General features: G+C 36.2%; 1 protein-coding gene across 1 annotated transcript; it reads right to left on the reverse strand.

Annotated features, from left to right (window-relative positions):
- Positions 1–982: 982 nt before the first annotated feature.
- Positions 983–23,403, reverse strand: LOC8287589 (probable manganese-transporting ATPase PDR2). Its single transcript, XM_015715568.3, has 22 exons — positions 23,121–23,403; positions 22,744–23,025; positions 22,529–22,621; positions 21,115–21,317; positions 19,024–19,096; positions 18,712–18,884; positions 18,463–18,634; positions 16,875–16,979; positions 16,659–16,769; positions 16,476–16,562; positions 16,215–16,397; positions 15,847–15,897; positions 15,634–15,759; positions 13,120–13,199; positions 11,808–11,916; positions 11,192–11,320; positions 10,422–10,487; positions 10,183–10,254; positions 3,686–3,837; positions 3,114–3,225; positions 2,916–3,032; positions 983–2,357 (listed from the first exon to the last, which is right to left on the reverse strand). The coding sequence occupies exons 2-22, from the start codon at positions 22,990–22,992 to the stop codon at positions 1,239–1,241; spliced, it is 3,582 nt and encodes a 1,193-aa protein (XP_015571054.1). The 5' UTR covers positions 22,993–23,025; positions 23,121–23,403; the 3' UTR covers positions 983–1,238.

Here is a 23,403-nt window from a genome sequence, read left to right on the forward strand (position 1 = left end):
AATTAGATTAATAATACTTGAATTAATTTTAACTCTCCGTGTGTTGATATAGTTTTGACCCAAATATTTTGTATGAGTCTTTTAAAGCCTCTTTCATTCTCTTAGCTTGTAAATTGGACCTCTTAAATGTGTAATGGTTCCTTTAGATTTTAGAGTAGAATTTGACTATTGACTTTAAATTGGATCATGATTTGGCTTTAACTCTTCATTCGCATCAAATAGTTATTGAAAATTAATCTCAAATACTAGTCATATATTAAATAAATACAAAACAAATATTAAAATATATAAAATAGTTTTAGATACTAGTCATATATATATCTGGTTCTCTAATGGATTAATTTACAATCAAATTAATATTATCGAGTGGATATTAAACATATATTAGATATATACTAACATATACTAAAATTAAATACCATAAAATTTTTTAAAATATATGCCAAATTCTAATAACATAATAACATTTTATAAGAAAAATATACTTAATATATACCACCATATTTGTGAAATAATTTATTAATTTATAGTATATTTTTTAAAATTTTTTTTTTTAAGAATGATATTTTTCTTATTTTAAGATATTTATGAAAGAATCATACAAAAAACACCAATGTAGTTTACAGGGCATATAGATTAAGGTCCGCATTGGGCCTTTCGAAAATCTCAATCAAATCAAGTGCTTACTCTTAATGGTTAGGTAGCCATATGGAAAAATTCCAAACAGGAAATGATTTTTGATTTCACAATCAATATGGAGAAGTTTCAAATGGAACGAGTGTCGACTCCACAATCAAACCTGAGCACATTACCATTTTTTAAGCCACGAAAGAAGCAGTTGGAATCAAGTAGGCCACTAAACTAATTGTGGATACTCGACCAAGAATCCAGCATACTAAACTTCTATCGCAATTTTTGAATGTGCAATTAACATTACATAAAAGAGTATCTCGTAACAAATTTAGGAAATACAATTCCCACATGGCAAAAGCAGTTTTTGTAAATCATCCAAAATGGAAAAATAGGGAAGTTACAACTGTGTAAAGGCAGAAACAAATCTTCCGCCCTGTAGTTCCTGTTCAATCACTATATTTGACAAAAATTCCCATGTAATAAAAAATGAATGGGCAAAAATATTACATATCAAAAGCAATTCAGCTACAGGTTTTTAATGCTTCTAGCGTTTCTGCTACTGGTCCTATCAGTCGTCTTCTGCAAAACCATTTCCCTACAACAACTCAGACATGTTTCTTGTTTTCTAAATTACTGTCAGCCAGCTGCTGTCGTTTTCTCCAAGCTGGAATCCGACCTGGGAAAGCCCATCTCAACAATCTCTCCCACGTATAGCAGATCAGAAACATAAGAAATGCCCAAATCAAAAGCTTATCCCTCAATCCAGGAGGCAAAGGCACCAACTTCAACCAATCATTCAAGTCCCTGAATAGATCAGAAGTGATAACAGTGAAGAAACCTACAGCAGCCAGAAGAGCATACAGAAATGGTTTATTTTCTGTTATACTCTGATTGAAGGGATGGCCCATATAGTTCACCGCAAAAGTGGCCACCTGGAGCATCATGCTGACCATGTATGAAACTGTATTCACCAGGTTTGGATGAAAATCAGAGTCTGGCTCAATGCATTCATCTGGCATATGCTTCTCAGCCTCTTTTACGGAAGTCATTAAGAAAAACAGGTGGATTGTAAACTGTCCCATAAGGGAAAGGAATACATAAGAGCAGAAAATATTGGGATGGGGCCGTTCAGCTGAAAGGGTAGGAAGAGGGCGTGCATGCGAGATAAACAGAAAAAAGGCAGCTGTAAAGACACCGCTGATTGTGGCCTGGACATCACCAAGCTTGACACCATCCAAATACATGACGCTCAACACATATGCCGTAGCAAGGCAGTTGAGCCCAAGTATTTTAAACATCTGGAGAGTAGTCACAAGGGTACTGCGACCCTGACGAATTACGTCAGTGGTAGGAGAAACTGATGCATGTTTTGCTGTAAAAGGAGAGGCCATTGAGGCATCTCCAAGCTTGACAATGGGAGCTGAGCGACCATCACCCTCCTCATTCATCTCATCCATTAGTTTTTTCAGCTTCTGTCGTTGCATTTCTGCAGCTGTCAGATGACGATTACCAGCAGATTGATTACTGGAATCTGGTTTCGCAACAACCTTGCCTTTTGAGGAGCCTTCTCCATTTAGATTACCAGCCTTCCTAGCCACTTCTGATATGAGCTTAGACTTTTTTGATTTGACAGACTTCAGATTTCCATCTTTAGATATTTCTGCAGAAGAATTTCCACTTTGTGCAGGAGGTACTGCATTTAATAGTGCAACACCTACATGAGCCTGAAAAATGTTCAACATGCTTAGCTGTTCCTGATGTTGGAAATATCTATCACATGATGATAATTGAAAAATAAAATGGACCTTTATCAACGTGTATTAACAAAATAAATCAGTTTCATCAGAACAGTGTTTGCCAGAATCCCACCTAAGACTGCCCATGCACGTATTCTACAGAGAGTAAGCTAAAGCAGTTCACATTTACTGTCTAACTCTTTGGCTGTAAACAAGTCGAGGGTTGGCAGAGTTTGGATAATCCAAGCTAAGGCTCGGTTAAGCTTAGATTTATTTTCTAATTGCACATATGCTAAATTGCTTCCAGAACCAAAAATCGCTACTCTCTAAGTTCAAAGACAGTCAAATATTAAAAAACTTAAAAGCATTATAAGCTACAAATATGTTACAAACGAATCTAATCCGAGCTTCATTAATCAGGCTAATGGTTTACTGTGAATGCACTTGACAACTGCAAAGCTAAGCATAAGTCGAATGTTGGCAAAACAATATACTAGATCTATAACCAGAAAAGAAATATCAATAAGAGTATAGATGCATATATACCTGCTTCAAAGCTCCAACATCATTGGTACCATCCCCACACATCAAAGTCATCCTTCCCACCATCTTGAAAGTGGTCATGATTAGTTCCTTTTGCTCGGGAGCAACTCTTGCAAAGACCTGTTATGGTAACTGAGATGCATCATCAAGAATAATTTTTCATCAATACAGAATTTAAGAAAAGAAAACACCATTTAGGACCTTGACATGGGGAATGACTTGAAGAGTAGCAGAACCCTGCTCCAACATTGCAATGCAATCACCTCCGATGCAAAGGTCGTGTGTCTCTGCTAAAGCTCCAACCTCTTTGTCACTGAAATTAAATGCATTACAACTAAAAAGTCAAAAGATTAATATTCTGAAAAGAAACAAAAACATCAAACAGTCTTAGAATCTAGCATAACTCAGCTCAAAAATCATAAATTACTTAAAAACATTTTGATGGAGAACATTGGCATTGCCAGGGCTCAAAACTGGGACACCTTCATAATAGTGGTTTCTACCCTGATACTGCTACAAGTTAAAAAAAGTTTAAAAAGAGAGAGAGAGAGAGAGACCGCCACGTCTGAATGGAAAGGCAGCCCAACAACACAAGACATTAAAGCTTATGGCACAAAATAACAGCAAAATGTTTACCTCCAAGTAAGTTCTTGGCATTTAACAATAGCAAACAGTGGGTTGGCAAATACAATTTACAGTATCGAGGTCATAATTAGACAAACATTGTGAATAATAAGAAATGATAAAACTGGGAAAAGAATATGATACTTTACCTGTAACGGATAATCTCTGACTCATCAGGTGATATCCACTCATATCCTTCAGTATCCCTTGCTGGACCAAGAATCAGTGCTGGTTTAGTTATAATATGTACTTGACTAGCAACATGGCACGCTGTCAAAGCCTGGTCACCGGTGATCATCACCTAACAGAAGAACCTTTTTGATAAGGATATTTCCAATCAAGTAGTAATGTTATATGTACTACACAAGTGTAAATCAGAGGATAAGGTATCTCCCCAGCAAGGCAAGGCATCGCAAGCAAATAGAGAGCCTCCACTTATTCTAATTAAAAATAAATAATTATATTATTCCATATCTATCTAACAAAAAGATAATCATTTTAATTCTTCATTCCATTCCTCCTGGAATAGAGAAAGGTCCCCTCTTTCTGAGAAAGCAATGAACTCCAATAATGCCAAAGAAGGCTTAGAGATAACCCTCCTAAAAGCCCCCAAAGCAGATGCCAAGAAAACAGCCAACTACAACAGAATAATACACTTACGCTTTCATCCAAATACACCTCATTACTACAAAGAATGTCAACACGGGATTCATACTTAATAGACAACAATTATTTATTCCTAGAGTTGTTGACTTGGCAAAAATTCATACTAAAAGTAGCAAACATGACAACAATATGTTATGGGCCCTAGCGTAGTATATAGTCACCGTTTGAGACACGGGGAGGAATTCTCTCTTTTCCTTGGCCGTGTTCCCACTTCAAAGAACCTATGCTGCCAGCCAAGAGACCTGTCCTTGACAGGGTCTAAGGCACGTTCGCAATTTTGATAAAATTCTGCTTGTCCTTTATTAATGACAGCCTCTCTTTAAATAGGCTTAAGAAATAAACATCCCTAATAAGGATTCCTAATTAGGTATAATGTCTATAATAGAATTTTAACGAAACTAGGAACCTAAACCGTAAACTGAATGCAACTAGGAAACTAAACTACTGAAATAAGATTATTAAAATAAATCCTAACAAAATTAAAAATTAAAGTCCTCTTGTATTCTTATGTGAGTAGACCTTGCGCACCAAGGCATCCTCAACATTTCTCCCCTCTACTTTGAGCTTGTCCTCAACCTTCGAATAAACCTCCAGAAGTGTTGCAAAGTCTTCCCAAAGTTGCATTTTTTTTCAAACTATCTTCCTAATGTACCAACACCTCCTTATCTGCCTCTGCTAAGCCTGGACCATCTAAAAGATTGAGGAATAGGTACCAAACAGCCATCATGAAGAGGTGGAAGTGGAGTAACCACAGCTGGGTTCTCTCCCTCGAATTTCTTCAAAAGTGAGACATAGAAGACATTAAGAACACAGCTGCCTTCTGGTAACTCCAACCTGTATGCCACATTGCCCACCTTCTGCAATACCTTGAAATGACGAAGTACCTGGGAGACAACTTGTGATATTCCTTAGACCGCAAGGAAAGTTGTCTTGTAAGGATGAAACTTCAACCAAACCCAATCCCCTTCGTCAAAGAAAACTTCTCTATGATGAGCATCATGTGTAAGCTTCATTCACTGTTGAGCTTGCGACAACTGCTCTCTTACTAATCGCAAAACCGAACCACTTTCCAGAAGAGCATGGTCAACCGTTTCCCCTCTTGTTTATCCAACAAGATAATTCAGCAAATGCGAGAATTCACTTCCATATACCACCTGAAATGGAGTAGCTCGCAAGGAAGAGTGGAAAGAAGTATTATAACAGTATTCTGCCCATGGAATCCATGCAATCCAACTTCGCGGCTGATCACCAGTAAGCAAGGAAGATACATCTCAATTGTGCGATTGGCCACCTCGGTCTGCCCATCCCGGATGATAAGTAGAAGAGAATATCAACTTTGTACCAGATAAACGAAACAATTCTTTCCGAAAAAAAATAGTAAAGACTTTATCCCTATTAGAAATAATTGTCTTAGGTAATCCATGTAGACGAAATACTTCTGTAGAAGAAACATGGGTCACAGAAATCGCCGTGAAAGGATAAGCAAGTGGAATGAAGTGGGCATATTTGGAAAACCTATCAACAAAAATCTAACTTTCCTTGAACTTTAAGTAATCCTTCAATGAAATCCATCGAGATGTTAGCCCATACTTGTTGAGGCACAGAAAGAGGCTGAAGGAGCCAAGCAGGATGTAAATTTTCCCATTTATTGCGTTGACATAATAAGCAACTCTCCACAAATTCTTCTACTGTTGACTACATGTCTTTCCAAAAGAAATTCCCTGCACCTATTGCAAGGTCTTTTGGACCCCCTCGTGGGCCATGTTATGAATACCGAGAAGAATGATCTGCACCATAGGAGAAGGGGGTAGCAGATAGACTTGTCCCTTAAAGAAATTCAAGCCATTCCTTACTTCCCAATCAGTGTTGGCTTCTCCGCTATCTATCCATTCCCGTAGCTACTGCAAGCTGTTCGAGGTTGTCCCCCCGTGCCGTATGGCATCAAAAATGTAAGCTTGAGGCTGAGAGATTGCAAAAAGCTGGTTATTCTCCACTTCCCAAGAAAGTGCATCGGCAGCCCCGTTCAGTCTCCCTACCCTGTACTCCACCCTAAAATCAAAACCCATCAATTTACTAATCAATGCTGCTGGGGTGAAATAGTCACCAGTAGCTCTAGTAAGAATCTGAGGCCATAATGATCGGTTCGGATAAGGAAATGCCTCCCCCACAAGTAACACCGCCAATGAGCCACAGCTTTAGCAAGTCTAATAAGCTCTCTTTCATATGTTACGAGGTTATAATGGTGATTTGCCAATTTCCTGCTTAAAAATGTGATTGGGTGCCCATGTTGTTATAGGACTGCAAATGCCGCTACCTGAAGCACCAGACTCTTCCTCAAAATTTGGTAACTTCAGACGGGAGCTTCAGAGAGAGCCTTCTTCAAGTTCGAGAATGCTGAATTGGCTTCATCACCCATCGGTATGCATTTTTCTTCAATAAGCTAGTCAATGGTGCTGCTAAATGCCCATAATCCTTGATCAACTTTCTGCAGTACCCCCACTAATCCCAAGAAGCCCCTTAGAGCCATGGCTGAATGTGGTACAGGCCAAACCACAATAGCCCAAGTAAGGGAATCCAATGATCACAATTTCGACTTGGAGGCGATCCTAAAGGTTCTTCAAACAAATCTGCAAATTCAGCCGGTAGATTATCCATAGCTGTGGAAAATGCATCTTGTCCCTCCATTAATGCCACCCTCAGTGCTGCACTATGATTCTGCCCTTTCCATTGCACTTTCTTCTCATCCAGCTCGAAGCTTATTGTGAGGTTTGCGAAGTCCCAAAGTATAGATCCCAATGTACTTAGTCATTTAACCCCTAAGACCACATCAAAACCCTCTAAAGGAATAGAGTAAAGGTCAGTAATAAAAGAATCAAAATTAACTTGTAGAGTTACCACCTTGCAGATACCCAAACTAGGGACCTTTTCTCCATTAGCCACGGCCACCTGCAATCTTGTCCTTTTACTTACTACTATACCAATCTTTGGAATCGCCCTTTCCCTGATAAAATTATGCACGCGCCCGAATCCACTAACACCCACATCGGCCACCCTGCCACAATAGCTTGCAACTGCATTGTTTAAGAGCTTCGAGTTCCACTTATCGCATGTAAACTAATTTCTGGATCCCTCATAATTTCCTCATTATCTTGCTCGTTGTCCGAGTCAGGTACATCAATCCAAAAAAGTCTCTTGCAGTTATGGTTGGTTGTGGATAATTCATTGCAGTTAAAACACAGTCCCTTGGCCCTTCTTTCAGCCATCTCCGCTCTTGAAAGTTTTTGAAAAACTGAGATGGAGTGCTGCCTGAACTGCTGGCTGTTGAACCTGCCAGTTTGTCCCCTCCCTTTACCCCTTTGTGGCTTCAATTTTCAGCAGAGACAACTCTGGTAGCACTGGATTTAGGGCCTGCCCATCCAACCGTTACTCGAATACTTCCTGATGGCATACATTGATGTTTCCTTTCCAGAGCTCGTGCCATGTTCATTGCAATTCCCAAGCTTCTGGGTTGTTGCAGCTCCATGTCAATCCAAAGGCTTTCCATAAGTCCTGCCGTGAATAAATTCACCTGTTAGCAGGGCTTTAGGTCTATAGTTCTTGCTAACAGGGATTGGAATTGCTGCTGATAATCCTCTATAATTCCTGTCTGCTTCAAGTGATAATCCTCTACAATTCCTGTCTACTCCGAGTTCGCCAACTCTCCCAAAGGATTGTTGCTCATTGGTAGCCCAAACCTGACATTGCAATGCTCCTTAATTCCTTTCCCAAGTCAACTCTAGCTCTTCTTGCTCCAATTGATAGAACCACAACTGTGCTTCTCCCACCAAGTGACACGCTGCCAATCCAACTTTCTCTTCTTCCTGAATTTTCTGATTTCTAAAGAACTGCTCGCACCTTCTCAGCCATCCAAGTGGGTCCTTGGTTCCATCAAAGGATGGAAATTCTAGTTTGGAGTACCGAAGCACTAGCTGACCACCCGTCTGCCAGTCTGTCCTCTGCTCTGAATAGTCGTGGCTCCCTTGGTTGCCACTGCTTGCACAACCAGTACCATTTCCATTCTCTCCCGACTCCTTCCCTGATCTGCAGATATGGCAAGCGAGTTCCTCCATCTGCTCTTCTAGAGCTTTTTGTCTTCCTGCCATGGTCTGCATAAAGGCATCAAGCTTCCTTGCTAAACTCTCTAAGTCACCCATGACAGTAGGCTCTGATACCAAGTTGTTATGGGCCCAGCATAGGATAGTCACGAATTGAGACACAGAGGAATTCTCTCTTTCCCTTGGCCATGTTCCCACTTCGAAGAACCTATGCTTGGCAGCCAAGAGACCTGTCCTTGACATAGTCTAAGGCACGTCTACAATTTCGATAAAATTCAGCTTGCCCTTTATTAATGACAGCCTCTATTTAAGTAGGCTTAAGAAATAAACATCCCTAATTAGGACTCCTAATTAGGTATAATGTCCATAACATAATTTTAATGAAACTAGGAAACCTAAACTGAATGAAACTAGGAAACCTAAACCGTAAACTGAATGCAACTAGGAAACTGAACTACTAAAATAAAATTATTAAAATAAATCTAAATAGAATTAAAAATTAAAGTCCTCTTGTATTCTTCCGTGAGTAGACCTTGCCCACAAAGGCATCCTTAACACAATAATAATATAATACAAACTATAGAAAAGAAGAGCAAAAAGTAATACTTAATAAAAGTGAGAAGGAAAGGTAGACATAGGGCTCCATATAATCAGAAAATAAAATAACTACATCCAGAGATTGAGGAAGGGGAGAAAAAGAGAAGAAAAAGTATTTCAACAAGGGCATACCAGAATGCAAGATCTCAGGAGAAGTTCTAACTTCCCAACTGTCTCATTGGAAACACGTTGAGGTATTTCAACAATGAATAATGAATTTGGATTTTCCCACAAGAAGCCAAACATGGATCCAACAGTATATTACTTAAAGTAACAATATCTTATGCATTTGACTCATGGTAAAATGCTCAAATACACTGATAAAAATGTGTCTGTAACAGACAAGTAGAAGATTTATAAGAGGTCAGGGCGCATAGCCTGTTGTTCAAATGCAAGAGCATTTCAAGACATGAAGATTTAAATGTACTTCTGAATGAAATAATCCCTCTATTCCGTATTAACTGTCACCTTTTCAAATCAAAAAAATTTTAATTATCTGTCATTTTTTTATATCCAATGCAACATTAATTTTTTCTTCCCTATTTTATCCTTTTATTGGAATAGGTGTAATAAATTTTGCAATATGTATAGAAGGGTAATTTAATCTAATTTAGCTAGTTTTTCCTTATAATTAAGCCTATTAAATGCTTTTTAAATCCAAGTGAACTATTAAAAAGTGACAGTTATTATAGAATAGAGAAGAGTAATAAATAGTACTTCACATGAAGGCAACACCTCAAGCTCTGAGTCAAAAAATGGATACCAGCTAGCCTCATCAAGGACATGGCATAACGGACAAACAAGTCTGTTGTCCATACATTTAAATAGTTTGTGCGAAATGGTTAAATTTCATGCAAGGGCCCTAAAAAGATATGTCAACTATTCATAATCTAATACTAGATAAAGCCAGCACCTGCATGCCCTCCATAAAAGAGGTTTCTCTAAACATTCACATATTTAGTTACAAAAGTTTTGCTTCATTCACTCTCTAAAGTAAGTTTAAGAGTTTAGTTCCTATTCTTGCAATTCAAAAGAAGAAAGAAAACATGAATCCAACTTCTGTTACCTTAACCACTACACTCCAATTCTATTTATGCACTTTAAATCTTATTGGGTTGCACTTGGATAGAGGATCTGAAATCTAAAGCAAGGACTTTTGATTCAAAACAATTAACTACTGTGTCACGTACCTATCCACATGCATATTTAAGATATTTTACACTTGCACATCCACAACATGTACTCCAATTTCTGGCTTCTATTATGGCCAAGAAAACTTTGTTGCTTACCAAGTCATGTGATGAATTCTTTAATTCAGATAAAATTGTAGCTGAATCTGCTCTTATAGGACAATTAAATACCTGAGATTCAAATAATGAAGCTTTAGTGAAATAGCTATTTATCCGCTAAAAATCAAAACCATCTAATATATCACAAGCAGTAAATTGTAAGGACAAAGGTGCAAGGAAAAAGGGGCAGAGTTAGAGAAAGACCCAGGGAAGAATTCAGTTTGATGTGGTTGGCTTACCGCAAAACCAGCAAAAATGAGCCCATTCTCTACTACATCTCTATCCATGCTTCTAGCTTCACTAACCTTCATATAAAAGAAAGATGACATGTAGCATTAGAAGCATACTCGTTTCTGGCAACTTAATAAAAAAAAGAAGATAAAAATAAAATAAAAGAAATAAGCAGATACCATTAAATGCATGTCATCCAGAAAAACAAAAAGAATACTAATTTCAAACTTCAAACACCCAGGGCCAGAACCCTTAGTACCAAGCTGCCATAATAACTCAAATACACCCATGACTAATGCAAAATGACCATGCAAAATATATTTCTTTAAACTAAAGGGTATTTGCACTTTGAATTGACCAGGAATAAAACATATAAGATAATAACTGAAGGAGAAGGTTAACAAATGGAAGAATATGTTATACTAAAAAAGGATACAAAATTCATAAAGAGAATATTGAGAAAGCTATAAGTATATTTACCAGAAATAACAACAATATACATCTTCAATCCCCACAACCATAAATGCATTTACCAAATACAAGATGTGGGAATAAGGGGCAAGGTTGGTTGTGTCTAAACACATAATTGCATTAAGGAGTGAAGACTCGAGTGTCCTCAACATCTGACCTCATGCATTACTCAAGACAGTAAATCCTCATATTAAACCAGTTTGCGGCACTAAATAACTTCTTTTATATAAATAAGATTCTGAAACCCTAACAACTAAGCTTATAATTGAGACATAATGGACAAGAAGAGAAGATTCTGAAAACTTACTGTCATGTCCGGAAGGGACTTGTAAGCAAGGGCCAAAACACGAGACCCTTGACGTGTGAATTTCTTATAGGTAGCAATATAGGATTGTGGCAAATCAGTGAGTCTATCCTGTATAGTTTCTGGTGCTCCCTGAATAAAAACAAGATTGTCAACTAGCATAAAATAGTATAAGCTGCAATCAGGTTGCCCTTCATATGTTTGGCCAATAATATATCATCAAATAAGTCATTGAGAAATTGAATGGAGCCTAGCACTCCTATTCTATAGAATGCCTATATGCATTAATTAATGAAAAGAATAGGATAAGAATGAAATGTTAGGGTTTTACTTCAGTTTAAAGGTGCAGGATCATTAATGCCTAAGTGATTATGTGCTTTAAATTCATCACCTTATATAAAACATGGTATTGAATTTCACAGAATTGGATCTACAGAATAACAAATGAATTTTTATTGGCTTCTAAGAGATACAACGGCGGACTTGAAAAGAAGTTCATAATCCTTTGTGGCATTAAAGATACCAAATCACGGCAGAATATTGTACAACAAACTAACATATTTAGTTTTAAGCAATTAGCGCAAATGCTGCAATCGGTGGCAACTTGTAAGCAAGAGACCTTCACAAAAGCAAAAAATTCTTCGTTTATGCGAACAACAACTGCCATTCGTTTTAAATGGGATGCAAAGTGATGTCTCTGAACAATCTGCACAGCATTGCCACCTCCCCTGCCATTGATTTAAAATAATCCCATTGAACTCATCCAATAATATAAACAACATAATAAGAATAAAGCAGAAGCAGAGAACACCATAGAAACAGAAAATGAAAAGGAAACACGTAGATTTATTCTTAAACATAAACATTAAAAATGCAACAATGCAAAGGATAGTATTCCACATCAGGTGGGAATTTGAAAAAATATAAGGATGAACTTGCTAATTTGGCAGTGGGGCTTAGAGAGTATGAAAGACGAAACCAGAAGTGTAAGGGTTACTTTACTGCATAAAGAAAACTTCCAAAATCACCCTTAAATGTTTCCCAAAATCCCATATTATAGCCAACTTTAACGAAAATTTGCAAATGATGACCAATAAAATGGAACCATTATGCACTATTTTATGATCCCAACTGTAACTCCATTGAGCCAAGCATAATTCAACTATTACAAAACTCGAATCAAGTAGCTTGTGAGCATAATTTGAGCTTTTCATTTCTTTCACTATAATTACAGATACTTTTATATGATGCATAATATTCAAGTAATACATTAATAATATTTACCATTTTACACTAATGTCAAAGATTAAAATGCCAATTTGAGTTTGAACTCAAGCATACATGATCTTATTGGTCATAACCAAAATTCATAGAAGAAAGAAAAAAGAAAGAAGAGGAAGAAAGGTAAGTTTTGTCTTTCTCAAAATAAGAGAACAAAGAAACCACTCAAAAATGAAAGTTAGATAAAGAAGTTTCAGTAAGAACTAGCACTAGACTTCTTTCCCCCTTTTTCCGCTCTCTTTTTTTTCCTGCTTCCACCCGGCCTTTTAATTCTGTTTTATTTTATAAAGAGACCCGAGGAAAAATGTGTTTAATAATTTATATAGATATAGAAAGGTGAGGATTGATGTTAATTGACTCGATCAATAATCAAATTGAGTTGAATTGGCTATCTCAAATAACTTATTCAGGCTAGTTCCTAGCCTGGAGTTCTTACTCGCATTGAAATTGAGTAGTTAACTGTGTTGACTAATATAAAACTACTTTATAAAAACTCATGATTTTCCTTTAATTTATCAAAGAACAGTACCAGTATTAGGATTTGAATCAGGATGGAAATAAATGAGAAAAATAAATTTGCAAACTTTCAAATAAATTTGGAGCAGTTTAAATTAAACAAATATCAAAAAAGAAAAAACATCACAGCTAACTTTTTTGGCATGGCCTTCTCATCAGATTTGTAACTCCAGTCTATTCCTTTAAGTGCAGCTTTCTCAAGAGGATCACCGACCTGCATGCAACAGTGGAATATTACAGGAAGACAGCATATAAGCACGAAAGTTCTTTCAACCAAACTGAACAAGTCATTATGAAAGGATAATAAACATAATAACAGGAATCCAGCCCAAATGCACTCACTAGTTATACCAAGATGAGCTTTGCTTCTCTTGAGGTAGAAGGCATTATATAGTTGCGATGTTTCAAGATGCTCAAAGGGAAGCAAATCACATATAATCTAAACATTCTATTGAGGAAGATATGACGATGATAAAGTATATTGATCGGGATGAATTCTCAGACATTGTCAGTTATGCCTAATTTTCAAATGGACCTTTCCATAAAAGCGGTGGCAGACCGTATAACAGGAAAAAAGAAACTTGACACCATTAAAGGCTGAGAAAGAAGATAATCAAATGAAAACATGAAAAATAAAGTAGCCAGGTAATCCTTACAAATTTATTCTGATGAAAATATCATCATGTTTATTTCATTCTTGTTTCCTCACTATTTGGATTTGCCACCGTTACAGGTTCAGTATGTGAAAAGGCCCATCTACTATATCTTCTGTTTTCTTGATTATAATTCTAAATAATAAGAGCTGGAGGATACAGACTTTGAAATTTTAAGGAAAAGAGATTTTTAAGTGAAAATGAACATTAATGGAAAACATGCCTAAGTTCAGAGACTTCAAGTGAAATTTACCCAAACTGATGGGTTGAGACAGTGGAAAACAAGGAGAGGCAGAGGCATAGCAAAATCTTAAACCAACCTTAGGTTTCTCTGCCTAAACCAAAGGAAATGTCTCTGAGGGTACTAATTCATGCAAATCTAAGTTCTTAATAACTAGGCAGCCAAAGAATAATTCATTATCAATCATCCAGCGCTGCACCAGCCTCTATTTATGAGATACTAAACCTTAACAGCATTAAGTCCATAACCTGTAACATCTATGATCCAAGGTAAAAGGACATGACACGGCTAAATAATATATCTCAATAATGTGAATAACAACTCCCTACATTACCTGTACAGATGAATTATGCTAATAGAGGAATCTTATAGTAATGTAATTGATATTTCCTCGCACAAATGGCAAGCTGATATCACTGGGTTATTGGTGATATCTAAACTGAGTTGTTTGGTTTTCCTTAGGTTCAGATCTACCAAGGTGACATATTAATTAAGATGATGGCTTTAAGGTGAAATTTATTTTTCATATTAATGGTTGTCTTAGATTTCTTGTTTTCTAGTTCATAAAGTTCTGAATTTATTTATCACTTGGAATTCATTTTTCAATTGATTGTGGCGAGAGGCAAGACAGTACCTACTTGAGTGCTTGTGAAGGGATGGAGTTTACTGTTGTGAGATATATGTCCTTAGTTGATAGAGCTGTGAATTGAAGTTGTTGGTTCAGGGTTATGGTTTCATTTTTCGGCATTAGGTGAGGATGGTAAGAAAGTTGGCCAAAGGGAAAAAGCTAATCTGATGAAACATGTTTCGAGGAAGTGGGAGGGTGGGAGAAACAAAGGAGAAAGGGAATGTTGAAGAAACAATGCAGTTCAACTAATTAAATGAGTCAAGAATTATCTTAATAAATTATTTCATTTTCTTCACCAACTGATAGGGCAAGGAAATTATAGATTTCAATATGAAGGGTCATATGCTCTTCAAAACCAATTGACCCTATTGTTAAAAGCATATAATTATAAAATAAAGTCATAAATAAATCAATGAGCCACCAAATATGACCAATATAAAGGCAATGGATACAAATATCAATGAAGTGAGAATGCCCCTCAATGCAACAATAAAGATGCTCCATTATAACTGGGAGGAAAAGGTTTAAACCACAAAAACAGTACCCACCCAATGCAAGGGAAGGGCTCCATACAGCTAACCCTCCTCAAAGCCCAAAAATGGAAAGAAGAAAGAACTATGAGCAGACAGCATAACTATTTTGAATCTAAATCCATCAAACCCCTAAGGCACACACCTTGATGCCTCAGAGAAAGGGTCAAGCCTAAAAAAGGACCAAGCGCCTGGCAGGTCCAACCTTGCCTGAGGCTGTCTAGTCACAGGACCTTGGACCCCACTGCACCTCCTGCCTCAGATGCACATTGACAACTAATATTTCTTTTATGCCTGATGTAAGCATGAAAAAGGGTCACCAAAAGTACCCATGCGTGATTACAAAAGCCTTTTGTAGTGCTTACATCCTCTTTTGATTTATAAGACTACGCTAGTGCTTACAACCTATTTTCACTGTATAATATAAATAAACCATTCCCATCTTTATAATACCCATGCAGTGGGATATATTGCACTGGAATGCAATTTCAACATTATTCCATTCATGAATAGCAGATTGGGGTGGCTAAATAGCTCAGAACCTAGATATAAGTATTTCAGGATCAGCATAACAGATAAAAATGACATTGACATACCAGTTTGTTGTCCACAAAAACCAAGGCATGACAAGAAGCCAAAACTTCTACAGTTCGAACAGGCACTTTGGACATATCAGATTCCAAATCCATTCCATCAGTCAACCCAACAACTCCACAGAACTCCTGCAAAGGAGGAAATAGGGAAAAATAAATACATTAAATTACATAATACTAAGGTGATTCTAGCATTACATCATCTCATAGGCATACCATGTCATCAGACGTGAGCGTTCCAGTTTTATCAAAGCAACATATGTCAACCTGCAGTTATGAAGATATTATTCATCGTTAGATGCCATAAAATACAATCATTCCAATCGACAACTAACAATATTCTGAATTACCATATAGACCGTGGTTAGACAATAGAATCATGAAAAGATAACAAGAGTACATTTATATTTTCCAATAAATAAACCCTTGTATTGTTTGCATAACCAAATTCCAATCAAAAGAAAGACAATAAAGGTAAAGTAACTAGATAACACGATGGCAAGAACTTTCTTTTCCCAAAGGGAAATAGATAATTCAAAGAAATTCATGCCTGCACAAAAGGAGTTCTTGGTAAGCCAACTTACTTTTCCAGCAAATGGAATGCGAAATGGTTCCGTACAAAATATTCCACGCCGCGCCAGCGCAATAAGAGACGTATTAACTGCTATCGATAATTCCATAGGTAATTCAGGCGGGATCACAGAAGTTATAATAAGTGAACAGCTTAGGAAAAGCTTGTATTTGCTCCTTGTCGGATCTTCTAATCCCTGTATCAATGATCTTACCATTAACAGAAACAAATTGTTTAAGATATTAGAGTTCATTGAAAAGGAGCACTAAATTACCTTTTTAAGTACATAACCAGCAGCAATAACTGCAAATACAACTAAGAATAGAATAAAGAGCCCACTTTCCCAGCTGTTGGCAGTAACCTTCAACAAGCATATAGAAAATTGAAATTATCAGTAACAAGCTGGAGCTGATCTAACTTTAACTAATTATTATACTATTGATGAAGTATCAATTACCCGCTCAGTGGAAAATAAAATTGTCCTCATCAGTTTCCCTTGACTTGTTTCAAACCCAGTTCTTAGAACAACAGCCAAACAACCACCATCAGGTGTTCTCAGAGGAAAGGTCTAAACCCCGGATGAAAATTAAAAGCATTGATTAGAACAGCATAATGTCAACTGAGAAAAAAAAAAGGTCACCAAAGAACTTAAATGTGTTTTTTATATTTCAACCTTATCTGGGGTATGCTGCAATACTTTAGTTCCACCAAATAAAACATGAGTTTTATCTCGCTTAGCTGATAACTTCTCCTCATTTCCTCTACCCATTATAGAAACCTGAGAAAACATAGAGACCTTAATACTTAATATCCCGCAGTTCTCTACCTTCCACCTTTCTCCATTTCTCCACAAAATTTCTTTTCTTAAACAAATAGAGGAGGAGACAAAAGAAACACTCAGCTCAGTGAACTAAGCCTTAAACCCAAAGTGTTAGTCAGCTGTATGGATCATTTTTATCCACCCTACTTGGTTTAAGGCTATGTTTTCAATTCTCCATTATGAACCTTAAATTTATATAAGAAAGCAATAGTTATAATAATTTAAGACTTTTAAAAATAAGTAAATTAAACAAAAAAACCAAAAATAGAACAGTCAAAGCATATGAAATATGCATAATACTTTGTTGCAAAACCAATTTAATTAAAAAAGAATTAGGTTTGAAATTATAATATTAAGGTTGATAAAATATATATTCCAAAGGATAAACTTAATGTATAATGAGTGTCAATATCCCTGACCATAAAACTGAGTTGTAATGACCAAAAGATTCAAACCATTAAATTTTTTTTCAATTTGAGCCAAAACTTTTTATTTGGCAGTTTCAGCTAAATTCTTAAGTTTGTTTTCTCTTCATTCCTGTCTCCCTTCTCCTCCACCCTTCCCCTTTCTCAATCTTTGGCAGCGACAGGGACCTTTCCTTCTCCGACTGACATATAAACTAAAAGGAAGTCTAATTTTATATGCCTTAGGTGTTGCCTATTCCAATTTGCAAAAAGTCCATGTTATTGCACCATTGTTCCAGAAACCAGTGGTTCTCCTCTCTTTGCTAGGCAGCAGCATGAAATCCGAGCCCAGTAGTTGGAGATGTTGAAGCTACTCTTGGAGCTTTGAAGTTTATGGGTGTGATTTTATGTGGTGCAAGCCACATAATGTCAAGATAACTTCCATAGCTAGGATAGGTGTTATTTCTTTAATAGAGAAGACATACAAGTGGAGGAGTTGAGATTGGTCTGGAGGGAAGAAGAAAGGAAAAACAGATGGGGCAGATGGGAGAAGGTATGTCCTGGAGAGTGAGAAAGAGAAAGATCTAGAGAGGAGGAAGAGAGAGGAGGGGAAGGAGAAAAGGGGACTACTATTAAAAAATATATCTTTATTTTTGGTAGAGATAATATTTTTCTTTTCCTTTAATATTAACTGGTTGAATAAAATTTGAACCAACTTCTGAGTATGAGATAAATTTGGCAAAACTAAGGTTTGGTCAAAGTGAAAAATCACAAAAAACAGGTTTGAATTCTTTCGGTCATTAGGCCTAAATAGAAAAAATCACACAAGTTATTATCGTCAAACTATACCAAGCAGCTACTGTTTGTTACAGCCCAAACTTGAACTTACCTCCAGAAACAGAAACTTGAATTTAGCATATAATAACGGTTTATTGAAACTAAAAAGCATTCTGACCCATATGTCAATTGCAAGTGTCAAACAATAACTTCAAGTGCTTTTATTGCCAACAGTATGATAAAAGAACACAAAGAACAACCTTCCATTGCGGAGTAGACTCGCCTGTGAGAATAGCTTCATTTACAATGGCACTTCCAGCTATTAACAGCATGTCTGCTGGCACCGACTTATCTTCTCCATTCTGTCCAGAGGAGCGCCCAATGGAGACAACATCACCGGGCAAAAGATCAGTCCCAGAGAGTTTCACCCACCTGAAATTGTAATATGTGCATAATTCTAAAGATCTACAAGTAATTACAAAAAGAAACTCTGACATTAAATAACATACTTCCCACAGCGGTGGACCATTAGGGTCTGGCCATCTACTCTAACACGCCGTAGTTCACTAAGAGTCTTCAACCTACTTTTCGCCATTGTGGACTCGAACATAAACAGCATGAAAAGAGTGAACAAACTGTAATACCAGTATTCATCCAAGCACCAAAGCCCCACACAAAAGACCTATTCACAGCAATGTAGGGAAAAGACTTTTCAAGACCAAATCAACTATAAACTGAGAAAAACTCGAGTAATCGTAATTTGCAAGCATAAGTTAAGATTCTAAGAAAATGCGTGTCTGCGTGAGAGAGAGAGTTAAAACCTGAAACACAAAAAAGGGCTCCATGCAGTGCTCTTTCATTAATTTCTGGAATGTAGGTTGCGGATATTCAAACCTACATGACCCAAAAACAACCAACTCAAGGAGCAGAAAAGTATTTGATGTCAATCAAATAAGAAATATATACTAATACAATGCAATATCCACATAATCTAGTCATAACATGTGAATAACAGTCCAATAGTTACATTATGGGCCATACTTGCATAAAACAAAAGCATGACATGTAGTAAGTTAAAATATGGAATTAATGCATAGTTTCACCGCTAAACTTTACCAATTTAACCTTACACCCCTCAACTATTAGTTTAACGTATGACATCTCTCAACTTCTCTCAACATTTTATATTTTTATTTACTTTTATCCAATTTCACTATATAAGTTTTAGATTCCACTAATGAAGCCACGTTATAATAAAAGTAGATTGGTTATGTCCCTCAACTATTATTTTAATCAATCACTCCTCTCAACTTCTGTTTTTTACCTCTTCCCCCTCTCTTTACATGTATTTTTATATTTTTATTCACTTTTACTCCATTTTTCACAATATAAGTAAATAAAAATATTAAAATACGTGTAAAGAGGTGGAAGAGGTCAAAAACAGAAGTTGAGAGGAGTCCTAGATTAAAATAATAGTTGAGGGACATAAGCAATCTACTTCTACAATAACGTGGCTTCACTAGTGGAGTCTAAAACTTTCATCATGTCCTAGGTTCAAATGAAAATTGGTGACTTACCATATTCACAAGATGAGAGCCAACAAGTGCATCATGGGACATAATTGCATAAAGCAAAAGCATGCCAAATGTAAGTTAACAATCCATACAAAATCTAGAACATTAATGCTTTGAGTCGATATTAACATATTTTTAATGTAGGAATCTAATATTATGTGTTCATCTATTATGTTCAAAATATCAGCTTACAACTAATTGGTGCCTATGGAACTTAGGCCATCACCCAAATTACACAAAGCATGAACCAAAAAAGAGAGCAGAAAAGCATTCATTTAATTATCGTGTTCATCCAAACCACTGAAATAGAAAGAAAGCAAAACTGATTGTTACAAATATATTAAAGATACATGGCACAAAGTAAAACATGTATACTGCCCCTCCCCCATGTCCCCCTCTCTTTTTTGTGTTACTCGACAGGATTCTTTATCTCTATTGCTTTTATCAAAACATAATGTCACAGTGCATATTTAGCCACCTGAATTTTGATCATTTAGTCACTTTAACACCTTAATTTTTAATTTAACTTAATAAACATCTTAACTTTGTTTTTATAATATATTAAACACTTTTAATTTTTGATTTAACCTAAAGGAAACTATGTTGTATGATTACATTAAAACACCTATATATAATACACATAGACGTGTTGAAAGAAGCCATATGTCAAAAAGTGTTTAAATACTAGAAAGAATACAAGTTGAGGTGTTTATCAGGCTATATCAAAAAGTTAAGGTGTTAAAGTGACAAAATTCAAGTGTCCAAAAATGCATTTGGTCAAAAATAACTCCACATAAGAATTTAAAATACACACATATATGCACACACACCAACAACAACAAAGAACAAAAAGTTGTCCTTTTTGTTCCTTTTATCAAATGGCAAGCCCAGTTAATCTCAAATGCTAGTCATCTTGTATTTGATATATAAAGAGTACAAGGAATCAACTTTTTCACTTTTCCCAAGAGCACAATAAGATTATTGCAGGACCATAAATTTAATAAATGTACTAGAAGGAGTATTAATCTCTCATTGATGATAATACAACATTTCCATGAGAACCAGCAAGTTCACATTATACACAAGCAAATAAGACACCAACAGTAAGGTATGCCGAATCAACACATTGAAGCACAAACAAAGAAGGTACACACCAATATGCACAAGAAAATAGCCAATTAGCAAAGTCAGTTAAAGAAAACGTGATAAAAGTAAAACTAGACACACTTTCACCTGCAACAAAAGTTGTTAATGTCCAAAATCTGAATTTAACAATATGGAGAAACAAAACCAACAAACAGAGTATTGTACAAAAATGCAAATGTTAAGGTTACTCACGCATTCCGTCCCCATTTTTCAGTAGCGGCAGCTACTTTACTCTCGGAGCCATGACCAGAACATTTAAGGTAGTAACCAAAAGTTTCCTTGGTAGGGTAAGGAAGCTTGCAAAATGTGTTCTTCTCTTTTGAGTAGATGAAACGCTGCTTTCTGAAATCAAAGTAAATTTCTTCTACATGCCCTGGGGTTGAAGAACTTTCCAACTACGAAAGTGTAGGAAAGCGTCACTAACAGACCCAATAAATTGGGAAGAAGTTGTATAAATATAGAAACAATTTTCAAACACACAAGCCAACTGGAGGAGACAAATACCATCAAATGAACACCTCAAAATCTTAAATGTATTAGAGGATTTAATAAACCCAAAAGGAAAGAATAATCGATGATTACAGAAAGCAAATGAATACATGTGCATGCTGTACAAGCAATTGTTAATTATACTCAAGTATACTGCACAAAAAAATAAACTAAAAGCATGCTAACTGCAATTGACTTGAGAAATTTTTAACTTTTCCAACAAAATAGCAGGTGCCTTTATTTAAAAACACTTTTTTAGGTGCCTTCACTTTTTCCCTTTACATGACAATGTAGGTAAAGTTGACAACTTACTTAATCACAACCTCCAAAGTTTTATGTTGGCCCTTCCCAAAGCAATTAAATATCAATCTATCTTCACCCCAGGTAACATTAGCTTAAACCACAAGAACCCCAGCATAACGATGATAAGTAGCATAATGCTAAAAATCAAAATTTTCAAAGAAAAAGTGCATGAACAACAAACTTAGTGACTATCCTGTGACCCCAAATTCGACCACTAATCTGTGCATGCACACACACACACACACACACATATATATATAGAGAGAGAGAGAGAGATGATACAAAAAATAATAGAGAATGATTCAAAAAAATTCAAAGCTTTTAAGCATAAAGTAAAATATAAAATTGGGTTCCAGAAGTTCTATCAACTTACAATCACCTGTCACCTGCTAGCTAGTAGTTTAAATAAATTTTGTTCTTCACCGCTTGAATACCATTCTCAAGGAAACCCAAAAAATATTTTAAAACAAAATAACAAAAGAATATTTTGCTAGCAGAAAGTATTCAATTCTGTAACGCAATCAGATAATGAATCTAATCTCAAGTCTGACAGCCAGTCTAAAGTAACAAAAACAATAAAAAAGAAAAAAGAAAAAGAAAATAAAGAAAGAACAACTCAAGAATTCATTTCAGTAGAATGCTAGCAAAATCGTGTCATGTTTGTATGATTTCATTTTTTTTCATAAAACCTTGTTTTGTTTTGAAATTGAAAGAATCGAAGTCTAACAGCTACAACATTTCCAGACAGAAGATATAATTGAATTATTGCACTTTTAGATTTTCCAAACACAATGAGATCTAATGCTAGGCCAACCTGTTTACGTAAATGCAATGGCACTACTTCTTTGGAACCGGAAAACTTGGCAGGAGTTATTTTACATGCATCAGCAACATGAATATCACTACCCTGCAAAATTAACCAAAAAAACAAAACAGCAAATAGAGAATCAAGCGTTCAATTATCACCCAGTACAGCTGAACAACGTTCTATAATCTAAAATAATAATGATGCTTTTTAATCCCAAATACCTTACTATACTGAACAAAGCATTTGAAATCAACAGACCAAGCAGTGAAGAGCCAGGAGAGAATGTGAAGAGCCACAAGAGCCCCAAGAACAATAGTAGCATCACCGAAATCAATGCTAGGGACGACAGCAGTAACCCAAATAAGGTATAAAATCGCAAAAGGCCAAACATCCAAACGCCATCCCCAGTGTTTCTTCCTTAATAAATCCACTCTCTCCACCACTTTACCACCAACATCAAATCTCAACATCTTTAAATCCCTAGTTCCAAATCAGACCTTCTTCTGCTCATAGACAATCAGCAATTTCAATTAAAATGCGTTTGCAATTAATCGTTCTACGATATTTAAATAAACGATTCAGAAATAGATATAGCTACCTGATGTTAAAAACACATAGAGAGAGAGAGAGAGAGAGACAGAGACAGAGATCAGAAACCCACGCTAGATCGATTTCAGGAGAGATTGGTTATCAAGAGAGAGAGAATCTCTGCGATACACCGTATGAGATTTGCTCTTTTCGCGGCTCAGTGTAAAAGTTGTCCCAATATCTCAATACGCTGCGTGCTATCGTCACTTCATCATCAAGTCGCTAATGCATCTGCAGTGAGGGAGGGGGGACGCTTATTATGCTTGGAAAGCAAATATTAAGGTTTAGAGATG

Source organism: Ricinus communis, chromosome 7, assembly GCF_019578655.1.
Source record: "Ricinus communis isolate WT05 ecotype wild-type chromosome 7, ASM1957865v1, whole genome shotgun sequence".
Taxonomy (NCBI): Eukaryota; Viridiplantae; Streptophyta; class Magnoliopsida; order Malpighiales; family Euphorbiaceae; genus Ricinus; species Ricinus communis.

What these genes read in the sequence shown, in the direction of transcription:
- LOC8287589 (XM_015715568.3), bottom strand. Translation starts at nt 22,992, where the DNA reads ATGTTGAGATTTGATGTTGGTGGTAAAGTGGTGGAGAGAGTGGATTTA. An exon ending in CATTGCATTTACGTAAACAG is followed by an intron (nt 21,318 to 22,528) that starts GTTGGCCTAGCA and finishes ACACTTTCGTAG; the next exon opens with TTGGAAAGTTCTTCAACCCC. An exon ending in GAGAAGGCCATGCCAAAAAA is followed by an intron (nt 11,917 to 13,119) that starts GTTAGCTGTGAT and finishes AATCAATGGCAG; the next exon opens with GGGAGGTGGCAATGCTGTGC.